The sequence below is a fragment of the Mytilus trossulus genome, chromosome 10, assembly GCF_036588685.1.
Source record: "Mytilus trossulus isolate FHL-02 chromosome 10, PNRI_Mtr1.1.1.hap1, whole genome shotgun sequence".
NCBI lineage: Eukaryota > Metazoa > Mollusca > Bivalvia > Mytilida > Mytilidae > Mytilus > Mytilus trossulus.
The window spans coordinates 38,329,624-38,345,854 of NC_086382.1; the positions used below are offsets into that span (position 1 = coordinate 38,329,624).

General features: G+C 32.1%; 1 protein-coding gene across 1 annotated transcript in view; it reads right to left on the bottom strand.

The window, feature by feature from the left end:
- The window catches only part of LOC134687316 (E3 ubiquitin-protein ligase rnf213-alpha-like), a 78,193-nt gene that overhangs the window by 2,760 nt on the left and 59,202 nt on the right, over window positions 1–16,231 (bottom strand). Inside the window, exons 36-45 of the mRNA XM_063547504.1 lie at window positions 15,977–16,139; window positions 15,124–15,194; window positions 13,675–13,807; window positions 12,594–12,701; window positions 12,092–12,177; window positions 10,348–10,545; window positions 9,178–9,310; window positions 6,138–6,311; window positions 4,350–4,486; window positions 1,814–2,021 (exon numbers count right to left, since the gene is read on the bottom strand). Of these exons, the coding sequence (XP_063403574.1) occupies window positions 1,814–2,021; window positions 4,350–4,486; window positions 6,138–6,311; window positions 9,178–9,310; window positions 10,348–10,545; window positions 12,092–12,177; window positions 12,594–12,701; window positions 13,675–13,807; window positions 15,124–15,194; window positions 15,977–16,139 (1,411 nt within the window). The remainder of the gene's footprint in view (window positions 1–1,813; window positions 2,022–4,349; window positions 4,487–6,137; window positions 6,312–9,177; window positions 9,311–10,347; window positions 10,546–12,091; window positions 12,178–12,593; window positions 12,702–13,674; window positions 13,808–15,123; window positions 15,195–15,976; window positions 16,140–16,231) is intronic.

The following is a 16,231-nucleotide window of genomic DNA, read 5'->3' on the forward strand; positions in this document are numbered from 1 at the left end:
GGGTATCTAGTTTAAAAAATGTGTGGCGTGACCCGGTCAACCAACCAAGATGGCCACCACGGCTAAAAATAGAACATAGGGGTAAACTGCAGTTTTTGGCTTATAACTCAAAAACCAAAGCATTTAGAGGAAATCTGACATGGGGTTAAAATGTTTATCAGGTCAAGATCTATCTGCCCTGAAATTTTCAGATGAATCGGTCAACCCGTTGTTGGGTTGCTGCCCCTGAATTGGTAATTTTGTGGAAATTTTGCAGTTTTTGGTTGTTATCTTGAATATTATTATAGATAGAGATAAACTGTAAACAGCAATAATGTTTAGTAAAGTAGGATTTACAAATAAGTCAACATGACCGAAATGGTCAGTTGACCCGTTTAGGAGTTATTGCCCTTTATAGTCAATTTTTAACCATTTTTCGTAAATCTTAGTTATCTTTTACAAAAATCTTCTCCTCTGAAACTACTGGGCCAAATTGAACCAAACTTGGCCACAATCATCATTGGGGTATCTAGTTTAAAAAATGTGTGGCGTGACCCAGTCATCCAACCAAGATGGCCGCCACGGCAAAAAATAGAACATAGGGGTAAACTGCAGTTTTTGGCTTATAACTCAAAAACCAAAGCATTTAGAGGAAATCTGACATGGGGTAAAAATGTTTATCAGGTCAAGATCTATCTGCCCTGAAATTTTCAGATGAATCGGTCAACCCGTTGTTGGGTTGCTGCCCCTGAATTGGTAATTTTGTGGAAATTTTGCAGTTTTTGGTTATTATCTTGAATATTATTATAGATAGAGATAAACTGTAAACAGCAATAATGTTTAGTAAAGTAGGATTTACAAATAAGTCAACATGACCGAAATGGTCAGTTGACCTGTTTAGGAGTTATTGCCCTTTATAGTCAATTTTTAACCATTTTTCGTAAATCTTAGTTATCTTTTACAAAAATCTTCTCCTCTGAAACTACTGGGCCAAATTAATCCAGACTTGGCAATCATCATCTTTGGGGTATCTTGTTTTAAAAATGTGTCCGGTGACCCGACTATCAAATCAAGATGGCCGCCACAGCTAAAAATAGAACATAGGGGTAAAATGCAGTTTTTGGCTTATAACTCAAAAACCAAAGCATTTAGAGCAAATCCAACACGGGGTTAAATTATTAATCAGATCAAGATCTATCTGCCCTATAATTTTCAGATGAATCGGTCAACCCATTGTTGGGTTGCTGCCCCTGAATCGGTAATTTTAAGGAAATTTTGCTGTTTTTGGTTATTATCTTAAATTTTATTATAGATAGAGATAAACTGTAAACAGCAATTATGTTCAGCAAAGTAAGATTTACAAATAAGTCAACACGACGGAAATTGTCAATTGACCCCCTAAGGAGTTATTGTCCTTTATAGTCAATTTTTAACAATTTTCATAAAATTTGTAAATTTTTATTAACATTTTCCACTGAAACTACTGGGCCAAGTTCATTATAGATAGAGATAAATGTAAGCAGCAAGACTAGTAAAGTAAGATTTACAAACACATCACCATCACCAAAACACAATTTTGTCATGAATCCATCTGCTTCCTTTGTTTAATATTCACATAGACCAAGGTGAGCGACACAGGCTCTTTGGAGCCTCTAGTTTAAGTTTTCTCCCAAAATAACCCTAACTGAATTATCATAAGAATGGATGACAAATGCGACTATGCATAATACCTATAGGACATAGAGGGATGATGATTAATTTTTTGCAGAAAGAGGAGAAGTGTCACACAAATTGAGATCTTCTCATTTAATAGTATAGATATTGAAACTCTAACCTGAAATCCAGTAAAACAGCCTCCAGCTATACCTGGAAGTTGAATCAGGAATACCACATTGATGGCATACTGCCGTTCCTCTCTATCTTGTTGTAGCTCTCCCTCAACCATGTACCTAGCTAGGGCAATCAGGTCAGCATTCTGGTCCACACAATCACACTGTACTATCAATAAGCTATCAGATGTTGTGGTTTGGTCAAAAAAATATCTGAAAGTACAGAATAATCTTTAAGTCTGACTGCAAGTGTTATACAACAAACCCTTTTCAAATTGTGTGCAATACATCTACTGGTATTTGATAGAAGAACGATGTGCATATATTTATTTGTTTACTTGCATTATCATAGACGAATCCATGGAGGGACCCTTTTCGTGGGAAACAAATTGTTGATTATATAGGGAATCACTGAAGCGTAACTGGAGGGGGGCCAACCTTAGGTCAGTCAGCTGGTCTCCCCCTTATAAAATGTTCTGGATCACCATTAATTTTTTAATTTAATTCTCTTACAAGGAAAATATAAAACAAAACAAAACAAGAATGTGTCCATACAGGAATGCTGCACTCGCACTATCATTTTCCGTGTTCAGTTGACCATGCATGAAATTGGGGTCTAAAATCCAATTTGGAATTTGAATAAGAATGATGATATCATAGTGAACATGTGTATGAAGTTTCAAGTTGATTGGACTTCAATATCATTAAAAATTACCTTGACCAAAAAACTTTAAGCAAATATTACCAATGTTATTTCAAATGATCTGATGGAGCTTACGTTTAAATTTGCATAAGTACAATCTATTTCAAGATGTGTGAAATAAGGGTGATGGCCGTTATAATTATAATTGATTTCTAATCACCTATCAGTGTCACCAAACGGATATACAAATGAACTGAGTGTGCTTATACAATATGGGATAACTGGACACTTCATCGATGAGTTTATCCCTATACACCTATAGATGGACTGGTCTTAAATAAGCAAACAGGTTAAACCCTGCCCAGTCAAGTGAAATAAATCAAGTGATAGTTAAACCTGAAACTCATACTATCATTTTCTTTGTTCAGTGAACCATGAAATTGGGGTCAAAAATCTAATACATGTATGCATTTAAATTAGAAAGATCATATCAAAGTGAACATGTAACCTATAATGGTTTACTTTTTAAATTGTTATTTGGATGGAGAGTTGTCTCATTGGCACTCACACCACATCTATGTGTTCAAGTTGATTGGTTTTCAACTGCATCAAAAACTACCTTGTTGACCAAAAACTTTTACCTGAAGAATAAACAGATCAAAGGATGAACAGACGAATGGAGGCAGACCAGAACACATAATCCCCATCTACTTTTGCAGGTGCAGCATAAAAACAAACAAGATTGTAGGCATTATGCCAATTGTAAGCATACTCCAATTGTGATACAAAGTAGTAACAAATAGAAAGTAGGTGTCTAACATTTCACCACTGCTAAAATTAATAAAAATTGAAAAAGTGCTCATGTCAATAGATATAAACAATTCATCAAAGTTTCATACAAATTGATTAAAATGTTATAATTTATACGACCATAAATATTTTTTTGGGGTTTGTATAATGCTATGATGACATCGTCGTCTGCCACATCTGCATCTTAGTCCAAAGACACATTTGGTTTCCAGACAATAACTAAGAGGATCTCTATAAAATGTTTTCAGAAGGTTCAATACCACAAAAGAAAGGTTGGTTCTGATTTTGGGGATGATGGTCCCAGTTGTTTTGGAATTATGGGCCACAAAGGCAGCCCAAAACGGGGCTAAAAACAATCATTTTTTTAGTTGCAGGATAATAACTTGTGTGTATAAGTATTTCGATTGTTTTGAAATTGTACCACAATGTTTAATACTACAAGTACAAAGTTGGTATTCATTTTGGGGGTTATGGTGCCAACAGTTGAGGAATTAAGGGCCAAAAACAAGCATTTTTGTAGTTTCCAGACAATAATTTGTGTTTCAGTGTATTGATCTCTCTAACATTGTACTACAAGGTTCCATACTACAAAGGAAAGGCTGGAATTGAGTTTGGAGGTAATTGCTCCAATGGGGGTTCAAACAGCTTTAGGAGCAGTTTTTTTAAGGGGTTCATATTTTTTTTCTCAAAATTGTTCAAAATTCAAATTTTTGAAAAGTTTCAAGAAGAAATCTTCAGTTGCACAGTATTTTGCAATAGATTTGGATGATCCCGCTTATTTTGTGTCAGATATCTTTATTGTGTCAAAAATTTGATCATAATCAAAAGTCAGTATCAATATTGAATATTGTGTCCAAATTTGCCCCAACTGTTCAGGGTTCGACCTCTGCAGTCGTATCAGGCTGCACTAAGTGAAACATTTTAAAAATATTGTCCAACATGTTGACAACAGATAACCAACAGTATACCATAATACATCCTGTAAACTTCAGAACAGATCAATATAAAGACTACTGTTAATGAGTCTTAAAATTTATTATCCCTTGTTAAATATTGAAAAATCATAAAATTTTGAAAGCAATTTGTACTTGATTTTTCTGTTGAACTGTTGTTCTGTGTCAAAAGACTGTAGGGTCAATAATGTTACATTCTGTTTCTGTATGGGTATAAATCTGCACAGGATCTCTAGGTCTGCTGTTGACATAAGTTTAGAATTTGTTGTTATCTGAAATATTAACAAAACATCACTTAATTTTGGTTTTTTTAACATGTTTTATACCTTTGTGATATCAGATTTATGATAGTAAGGATCTTCAAAATCTGAACACTTTGATTTAAGCAGAGACTACAAGGAAAATTTAAAGTAACCCTGAAAAAAGAAATACCAGACCTGCCAACTTTTGAAAATCTCCATGGGGGATTTAGCGCGCGACAAGAATTTTAAGGGTTACAATCTTAGCGACTTTTCTGTGAGCATTGTTTTTTACTCCTAAAATAGTCTAAGTTCTCTTCTTTTTTCTTTTGGTATACTAATGATTAGCTGGTAGGCCTTGATTTCTTTTATTTGCATGATTCTTGTACTGAAATTATAAAATTGACAAAATAACTGAGAAAATGGCATTAAAATAAAGGATTCAGAGTAGAGATTCCCCCTTTTTTCCACCTCCATAGACCTTCTCATCTATGAACTTTGACTCAAAACACCTAAAACCACATGTCCTAAAGTAAGAAGGATGAAGACATATTTTGATTTAGTCAGGCTTACTGGTCTTATAAAAAATGAGAAAATGGATAAAATTTGAGTTATCTTTCTTTGTATTCAGAGGTGCTCTTACCGGCGGAGGCTTATACAGTAACACAGTAGAAGTGTATACAACATGGCATTGATTTTAAATCAACAGACACACGATGTGTCTGGTTTCAAAAATAAAACAGATTTCAAGATAAACGATGTTTTCTTGAGAGTTCATTACAATTCTTATCTTTCAATTACTTATGATTTTGCTGTGGAACTACGGCAAATGTTGCAAATTGTGCTTGTATGATAAATTGATTAAAATTGAAAGGCTGTTTGACCAAATTTGTGTATACAAATTAATTTTGAGGACCGTTACGACCCATTAGGTAATCTGATTACATACAACCACTAATTATGACACCTGTTGTGACTGTTGATTAGCGTAGGTTCATTAACTTGTCATAATATGTCCCCAGGTAACATGATTGATTTTTAAAAATTTATCAGAAAAACTTCAAAATCGGTAAACAATATCTTTTTCGAGTATATTTGTTGAAAATCGGGATTTTGACTAATTTTACGATCCCGATATCGGGATTCGGGTTGAGGGGTAAAAATCGGGATGATACCGCGAAAATCGGGATAGTTGGCAGGTCTGAAATACCCATTTGGAAACTTAATATAGCTCTTCCTAAAAGCATTCTCAACAGTTTATATACAATTTCTTTACAAAAATCAAAATATTTGTTGTGGTTGGTTTTCAGTAGACTTGCCTTCGAAACAGGTGTTTTCCTTCCAGCCTAACATTTGGGTGATCCTGTGTCCCCTACGGATCACACAAGCAATAGTAAGTTTAAGTGTATGCATCTTTCCTAAGAAATCAAGTTTTTTCCTGTGGGATAGATGATTTGTGGTCACAGTCCTCATCATATTTTAATTTTATGAATATTTAAGAAGATCTTGGTCTTTTGATGATTAGAAAGTACCAACATCAAAGTACTACTGATTTGCATATAATTAGCATATTTTTGTAATTAAACAAAGATAGTCATTTTCTGAAAGTTTGAAAATAATCTAATATCTGATGAGCTTTTTTTTGTCATAATGAGCAGAATCAAACAAACACTTGTATATCTACCTGTGCATATATACTGCCTTTGTTGACAGTCACCATCTTATAATGGAGATAATTAGCTAGACTGTCATGATGTTGTTCTGTGAAATATGTATTGAACACTGGTTTATCATCAAGTTGCCAAACTGCTGCAGGAGTGGCACACCATAAAAGTATAGATTGGGCATCACGAAGAATCTGAAATATGTTAGATATGATATAAGCGTATAAAGGAAAATAACTTGAAAAATAAATCTTATCTAAATAGCAATTATTGTCCTTATTTAGATGTGGATACATCAGTTTTACAGAGAAAATAATATTTTATGTGTCTGAAGTGATGTTTATATCTTAATAAATGTAATCTTTGTATATTTGGAGAATTTTAAAGTCAGCTATTTTTGTCATTTTACAAAACTTTTATTAAATTCTTTCAGAGAACATTGAAGGAACTGAACTCAAATCTCTTGGCATGGCATAACTAGATGAAGTTGAGCCATACACTGTAAACCATATTATTTTTGCAACTTTATTTCGCATTTCGTTTTCAAGGCCTTTCCAGTCATTTTAATATAATTCACGATCTTTATGACCCAACTGTTTGCCTTTAAAAACCACACATTTCCGGTCATAAAAGTGACATGATGATTAATTCCAATCAAGACAACCCCTACTTCAATGCTTTCTAATTTTAATCAAGGTTAATTAGTTGTTGGACAGCTGAAATCTACCTGTTCAGGTGACAGGTAAACTATTTTCAGCACAGGACATCGTATAAATTCATCGGTCTATTCACAATTATTTTCGTACATTTCAGCAGTTTTTATCTAATAGATTTAGTCCAAAAGATTAAATTCTTAGAAATTAGTTTATCAACATGATTTGATGAAAAATCTAAAAAGGTTTTAAATGAAAAATCGTCAGAACTACGTTGTATGAACTACAACACATGTGCACAGGTGGGAAATTTAAATTGCATTCTACATTTCTTCAAAAATGCTAAAATTATCATTGATACCTTTCAAGTATTTTGTTGAAGAAATAACGTGGAAAGAGCTTCTTCACTCAATCGTGCTTTGTAAACGTACACTGATTTTACATATCCGTTTATGGTCCATGTTTTACCATTGTCAAGTCAACACCCCCCCTCCCCCATACTCTAGACTTTTAATTTAAAAAAATCTGGCAATTCTAACTCTTTTATGTAGTTAAAATACACCAATAAGTAGTTTGTATGTTTTAAACTTGCTGGAAAAGATATTTTGAACATTTTGTTTTGCCATGGTAATTGCCCCCCCCCCCTTGCAGTATATTGATCCCCCTACTCTAGACCTTCAATTAAAAAAATTCTGGCAATTCTAACTCTTTTATGAAGTTAGAATACAAGTAGTTTGTATGTATTAAACTTGCTAGAAAAGATATTTTGAAAATTTACTTTGCCATGGTATTTTGACCCCCCTGCGGTATATTGAACCCTCTACTCTAGACCTTTAATTAAAACAATTCTTCTTCACTCAATCGTGCTTTGTAAACGTACACAGATTTTACATATCTGTTTATGGTCCATGTTTTACCATTGTCAAGTCAACACCACCACCCCCCCCCCCCCCCCCCCCCCCATACTCTAGACTTTTAATTTTAAAAAATCTGGCAATTCTAACTCTTTTATGTTGTTAGAATACACCAATAAGTAGTTTGTATGTATATTTAACTTGCTGGAAAAGATATTTTGAAAATTTTACTTTGCCATGGTATTTTGACCCCCTCCCCCTTTTTACCATGGAAAATCTACATTTCCCTTATATACACATGTTATAATTACAAATCATTAAAGCATTCAAGCTAAATATGGTCTAGTTATAATGTGTCAATAAGTATTTTGAGTGACATTTTGTTGGTAAAGACTTCAGAGCACTTATACCAAGCAAAGATATTTCTTTTAAGCAAGCATGGAAAATGTATCTCCCCTTCTTGTATGTATGATTTTTTAATAAATTATAAGCTTTAGAATAATGTATTAAGTTCTAATAATCATCTAGAATGAAAAACTAGAGGCTCTAAAGAGCCTGTGTTGCTCACCTTGGTATATGTGAATTAAACAAAGGAAGCAGACAGTTCGATCATGACAAAATTGTGTTTAGGTGATTGTGATGTGTATGTACATCTTACTTTACTGAACATTCTTGCTGCTTACAATTATCTCTATCTATCTATTAAAGTAATGTCATTTTGCACAAGTAAAGAGTATGCGGCAAATATGAGCAGGCTGATATGCACACTTTGAATAATGCACTGCAATTTAACAGTTTACATCTGAACATCAAATTCATATCAAAGTAAAGTTTAAAATCAATTTTTTTTAATCTAATGTCAATCATTTGAATGGCCATTTGATTACCATAATTGCCTCTTGTGAGTGAGTCTTTATAAGGGATTAAAATCGGGATCAGATATAAAATGTCCGGCTGGCTCAAATATTTTTTGGAAGCCCTGGTTTAGGTCTATCTAGTCTTTTTCAGGACCATTTATTTTTGAGATTTTATTACCAGTGGTGATTAAATTAGGATAGATCCAAGTTAAACAAATATAAGACGATTTAAATTTGTGCAAAAAGTTGCAAAAATAAATTGCTCCCTAAAAATTATTAAGTTGGTTCCCAGTTTCATGAAGCTATAAGTTCAACTTGTAATATGGAGAACAAGAATGTGTCCTCAGTACACGAATGCCCCACTCGCACTTTCATTTTCTATGTTCAGTGGACTGTGACATTAAAATAAAAACTCTAATTTGGCATTAAAATTAGAAAGATCATATCATAGGGAACATGTGTACTAAGTTTGAAGTTTGACCAAAAACTTTAACCTGAAGCGGGACAGACGGACGAACAGACGCACAGACCAGAAAACATAATGCCCCTCTACTATCGTAGGTGGGGCATAAAAATGTGTCACAGATGAACAGAAATAAACAGAATAACCAGTTTAGAACAGTGGTTTAAGCCTTTGGATAATGAATTGTAAACATTTTAAGTGTTAAATATATTTCTTAATCATATGTATCCTACCTCATTCTCAATTTGTGACATAGCTTTATCACTACATCTTTTGTCCTGACAGAAGTACGCGAGTAGTATAATGGCAGCACAAGTGTCAGCATGGTATCCCATAAAAGCATCTCCTATCTTTCTTAAGTCCTTTCTAAATTCAAAATATATTAAAATCAAAATAAGCAAGAATTTTTTTTCACAAATATACATTAAAATGCTGTTTATGTCCAAACATGTTAGAACAATACATTTTATATCCCAAGAGCTGAGTATTTAGATTTCATGTCTTGAGTTTGTATGTGTTTGTTATTTTTTTTTAATTTTTTTTTAATGAAAAACCCATCCTAATATGTTTTGCATTTATGATGGATTTGGATTTTTGTAATTTGCTATGAAACTAGTTTTTATTGTGTAAGCGATAATTTATAACACTTTTTAAACATTAAATTTATGTATTTGAAGTGTTAATTGAGTGACTATATTTTAGAAAATGTATTATTATTGACGACTGCACATTGATCATTATATGCGCTGTGTGAGGCTTTGACATTCTTTAGTGTTTAGCTTTCGACTATGTCACATAGCAACAGGTGTTATGATGTTGCTTTTGAGGTTCCAATTGGGGATAAAAATAATGTATATACCTTAGCAGTTTCATGAATATATACTGACATTTCTGTGTTGTTATCCAATCACAAAAATCAACACATTTGTAATGCGTAATATAAAATTAAGGTTTTGGCATATATTTCTGCTAAACAAAAGCAAAACATATAAAAATATAAACAACACTTATATACTGTAGAAACATTAGTTTTTGTCGGGTTAAACTTTTATGGTTTTGACTCTTTTTTTTTAAAATTTCATGAGAATCTAATTTCATGGTTTTCAGTAAATTGAAATGATATTATATCTAGGTTAAATTTTCGTGGAGGTTTTAATTTCGTGGATATATTTTTTCCACATAATAAACAAAATTAAATCCTCCACAAAAGTTTCTGATGTTACAGTAACATTGTTATTTTTTAAGGTTACATGATGATGTACTCATAATTTTGACAAGTTCTACATATAAGCAGATATTTGTATTTTGTTGAATATTAAATGTGTGGTTCACTTTAATGTATTATGAATAATAATAAACAACTCCACAGTATAGCAGAGTTGAAACTTAAAACTTTAACTCACTTATCTCTCAAATTTCTCAAGTATTTAGGAACTTTAACCTCACAAAAATGTTGTGCCCATGCCTGTAGTTTGTCTGCTAACTCCAACTGTGCTGGTGTCAGCATGTTCTTCAGTGACAAGAAATGTTTTTCAAGTCGATTAATTAAAGGTAAAGGAAATTTATCATAAACAATCTGTTTCTCTGCAATTATTATCAATCTGAAAAAATAATAACTGAGATCATAAGAAAACTGAGATCTCAAGATTAAGACTTGGCTGATTATATTGAACAATGTTTGAACTTGTGCCTACCCCCTTTTCGCTCCATACCAATACAATTTAATAATTATGGAAAAGTGTTGATCTTTTAGTTGTAAAATGTCCATTCAAATCTCATTTGTTTGGTTTTAAGAGACCTTCTTGGATGCTAACTAGATCTTGACTCAGAGTCTATAATTGAGCAGAACTGTTATAAGTAGTTTCATATAGGTTTGACACTTCCTGGTCCTGTTTTATTGTAGTTCCTTGAAGATGTAAAACAGTTTGCTAATTATTGAGCAATTATTACATTATATGCATGTTACATAACTAGAATCCATAATTTTGATTGGCTTCAAACAATTGTAAGGCATGCATATTTTATTTTAAAATAATATAAAACAGCTATATCTGTGACAATGTTAAAATAATGTATTAAAAAAGAAATGAAAAGCTTGATATAATTTCATTAAAACAAGAGGCTCTCAAAAGCCTGAATCGCTCACCTTGATTTTTTGGCATTTATCTTTCATTTAAGAGTTTAAGTGTCCAATTTCATCGTAGTTTATTATTTTGGTGTAAAGTATATTAATAAGTGTTTGAAAATGCAGTTTTTTGTCATATTTTCTTCAAAAGCAAGTTAAAAAGTTTGTTAGGTTTTCAAAAGGTGATTAACTGAAGTTGACTTGAAGATGCTTTACATCAACATTGATTAATCTGTATACGCAAATAGCCATGTTTTTTTTAAAGAAACAGAAAATAAAACACAAATTTTATTCTAGATACTCTAAGGATATTTTAAAGTAAAAAATAAGATAAACAAATTGTGTAAAATTGTCCTTAAAGGGCAATAACTCTTTAAGGGGTCAGTTGACAATTTTGATCATATGCAGTTATTTGTAGATCTTACTTTGCTGAACATATTTGCTGTTTACAGCTTATCTTTATCATTAATACTATTCAAAATAATAACCAAAAACTGCAAAACTTCCTTAAATTACCAATTTAATGGCAGAAACCCAACAATGGGTTATTAGATTCATCTGAAAATTTTAGGGCTGACAGAATGTTACCTTATGAACACTCTTACTGTGTCAGATTTGCTCTAACTGCTTTGATTTTTGAAATGTAGGCCAAAAACTGCATGTTACCCCTATGTTCTATTTTGAGATATGGCAGCCATGTTTTTTGATGAAGCAGAAAATAAAACACAAACTTTACTTTAGATACTCTAAGAATCATTCAGCTTAAGTTTATTTGGAATTGGTTCAGCAGTTTCAGAGGAGAAGCTGTTTGAAATAGTTTACACCAGGCTATTGATCACAACAACAATGACTGATGACGACGGATGGCTAAAATGTAGAAATTTTAAGTCTCAAGATTTTAATCTAGAAACTATTTTTGTCAGCTAGATAGTCAAAAAAGGCAAAGTAGAAAAACATTTGTTGCACACCCTATTTTAGGTAGCATAAAAATCAAAATGCTTGCTACTTTTCAGGTTTTTTACCTGAATGTTCTACAAACTCTGCATTTAACTATGTGTGAACCAAATCCTATATCTACATAACTTTCTCCGCCAAACCAAACATAATTCTGTAACAAAAATTCAGATAATTTACAATTCATGGATTGATAAGTAATATATAATTCTGTCATTTGACATTAATAATGTGTTAATGCTAACTTTGTAAAATAATCAAAATTCATCCTTATAGTCACCTAGTGTTCAATCTAAAGACCAGTTTTTGCAAATTCCATTTAACAGTGCCCATATTACATGCCCAGTCATGTCGAATCATACCTTTACTTATATTTTGCCATTGCACTTAGAACCATGCTTTTCTAAGGAGACTTATTATTTCTTTACACCTTATCCATTGGATGCCTTCTGATTCAAAATTTATATCCACACAAATACGAAATTTTCAAAATAACATAACAAAACTGAATAAATGCCTAAATTAAAAGCTTCAAAATATTTTGTAAAGTTGATATATAATATGGCATACCTGATTCAGAGCATTATAAAGACTTTCATAAAGGTTTTCCAGATTCAACAGAATTACAGTGCAACCAGTTTCCATACAAACTTTTATTCTGTTTAGGTTTCTGACCACCTTAGAAAAAAATATGTATCAAAATCAAAAAAGGATTTATTATTTATCATGCATAGCAATTATTGTGTTTTGAAGTAAAATAATGGATATTTTATTTTGAGTTTTACAAATGTTTGCATACACTCCTTAAGAAAATTAGAATTTCATTTACAGATCTTTTAATTTTTTTGTTTTTCTAAACCCACTTAAGGGGGCTCGCGGGTCTAAATCATTTTTTTTTATTTAATATAAGATTTTGCTTTATTTTTCTATAAATGAACTTTATCTTATACTCAATAGAAAAATGAAATAAAGAAATGGGTTCACCATTTATTTATGTTCACAATCTGCCTTCAAAAAAAGCACACAAATTTGATTATGTCCTTTTTTTTCTGTTGAACTAATAGGAGAAAAAGCAGTAATATTGAAATAAAAAAAAAACAACTAAATTACAGAAATCATTTAAATTAATAAAATAATTCAGTTATTGTACTGGCTTTTTTTAAATCAACACTAAAAAATAAAGGTCACCGATGAGTTAAAAAAGATATTTAAATTTTAATGCAAAAAAATGGCATTTTTGTACCAAAGGGCAATAATTTGGAGTTTTTTTTAATGATATCTACATTTTAAAAGTCACCTTGAGCCAACATGAATTGATTTTTGGAATATTTTTGTACCATATGATAAAGTAACAATTACTTAAGGTAATTAATAAAATTTGTAATGAAAAACAAATGTATAATTTTTTTCTGAAAATCTTATAGCCGCAAGCCTCCTTAATGATCGAAAATTGAATTCTTTTAAAGAAAAATATAGAAACCAAGATATATGTTTTTAATTGCTGTTCAAAGGAAACAGCTTGTTTCAAGAGATATTTCCTTAGATTTCTCATAGTATGACTTGATCTATGTTAAATATAAAAATGATTTCCACACAATCAATTAGGAAATAACTAGCTCATGGCTTCCTCAATCAAGGGGTATTTTTTTACCTGGGTATATTCCTGGTCACTGGGAAAACTACTTCCAAAGATAACAACAGTATTGTCCATTGTGAAGATTTTCTGTTGTAAAACAGTCAGTGCTCCATAATTCTCTGTCAGAAGTAACAGGTATCTACTCTCACTGAAATATATTGATTGTTTATTGCTTACCAGCAGCTATTATTAATATTGAGGACTGGCAGAAACCATTAACAATAAATAATTACATTTCATGTATGTTTCATGTATGGGCCAGTTGAAGGACGCCTCCGGGTGCGGGAATTTCTCGCTACGTTGAGGACCTGTTGGTGACCTTCTGCTGTTGTTTTTTATTTGGTCGGGTTGTTGTCTCTGTGACACATTCCCCATTTCCATTCTCAATTTTATTCATGACACGAATGTACTTTTGATTGTCTGAAAGCATTCCAATATACCGGTAACATAATATCTTTCAATAATATTTCAACATTCATGGCTGCACATTGACAAAGTCACAACAATGCATAGGAAAAGAAAGTTTAATTGGTATTATACATTTATTTCCCTAATGTTTTACACCCTAATAAAGTTAAAAAATTTAGTTGTTAAGTAATTTAATACTTTTGAAAGATTGGACAACTTGGAAGAAAGTAGTGAAATTTGAACTGCTGCGAGAAAACAATGGTTTGGTGGATAGAATTTTGTACCCCGAAAGGCCAACTAAACACCATTAGAAAGTTGATCAAAGAGTTTTCCAACTAGCAGAGACCATGTTACTCTCTACACAAGGCATCATATTTAACATTTACATTGTGACCAGACAACTAGAATTTATGTATCCTGCTAGACAGGTGTAGATGTTTGCTTTGGCAAGGGTTCAATTGGAAACTGGCCACTATTCTATACCCCAGTCACAGTTCAGGATGAAATTAACCAACATTTCTATCAAATAAACCAGTTTATGAAAATTCATACTAAAAAGTATAATAATACAAGAAGTTAAGTTATCTGGAACTTTAGTTCAAATTAGATTCAATAAAACAAAAGTCTGAATTGATTGTTTGTTCTGACCTTTAGGAATTGTTATGGTACCTTCCCATGGTCATGTTTTCTGATCTTTTAGATTTGTTATCTCCCCTGTGTGTGTGTTCTAACCTATTGCACTTGTTATCTCCCTTGGTAGTTTGGTCTGACCTATATACTTACCTCCATTGGTTGTTTTCCTGACCTATTGAAATGGTTATTTCCCTTGGTTGTTTTTACTGACCTATCAAAGTTGTTACCTCATGAGGAAGTTCATCCTGACCTTATCAGACTTGTTACTTGTTTGTCCTGGCCAATTGGAGTTTTTATCTTCCTAGGTAGTTTGTACTGACCTTGCATCTTTTGGTTGTTTGTTTCTACCTTTTGATGTTGTATCTTTTGGTAGTTTGTTTTAACCTTTTGGTTTATTATCTCACTTGTTTTGGTTGCACTGACCTATAGTATTTTTCTCCAGTTAGACATGCCTGTATCAAACCTGGTGATGTGCAATCTGGGTCATCTTTACTCTGTGAAAGAAATATTCAGAATACATGCAAATACTCAAACTAGAGGCTCTCAATAGCCTGTGTTGCTCACCCTTATCTACTGTTGATTTGGAAATCATGTAAAATAAGGTTAAAATCATAATTAATAGTATTAGATACCTATAGATTATTAGATATAATTAGATAATATAATCAAATTTAAAATAATAATCATAAACTGCAAAATTTCCTTAAAATTACCAATTCAGGGGCAGCAACCCCACAACTGTTGTCTGATTTATCAGAAAATCTCAGAGCAGATAGATATAAACCTGATGAACATGTTTACTCAATGTCACATTTGCTCTATGAGATTCAAAATTCTTTGAAAAGAGGGTAAAGATCCTACTTACAGGGATTTAAGGAGTTAATTCATGATTTCAGTCATGTTGAATTATTTATTAATGGATCTTGTCTCGCTAAATATTTTTACTATCTAAAATTTCTCTATTTAGATTATAGTTTTCAAGGAGTAAAAGCCTGTATAAATCAGCTGGCTATAGGACTAAAAAAAAGGGCCAGGTTGAACAGTGAGCCGGTTTATTCATCAGGATTTCGTTTTGACTGGAGGTTGATGACTAATGTGAAGTCCGATTGCTTGTATAAGTTCTGTGTGATTGTAAATTATAAGTTGATAAATTCAGCGTGGTATTTTCCCCATTGACTAAGTTTTTCGATATTTATTTGAACTAGATACAAAGAGATCATGATGAACAGAACACATGCAGGCACATTTATTCTTTTTATTCTGACTGGAATTATACCTGTTCATTCTTGTCCACTAAATTTGACAGACTATTATAGAAGATTTCAACAGGTTTTACATTTTCTAGTCCACTAAAGTTTCTCAGAATACAATGTTCAAGTTGATGCCATGTTGGTTTCTTTCTTGACGCTGACACAAAGGCATACAGCATCTTCAGCAAACTGTAAAAGAAATTAGTTTTAAGGAAGAGACTCTCTTATCAAACATAATGGTAATTTAAAAGTTTATTTCTTAGATTGTGAATCAATATGAC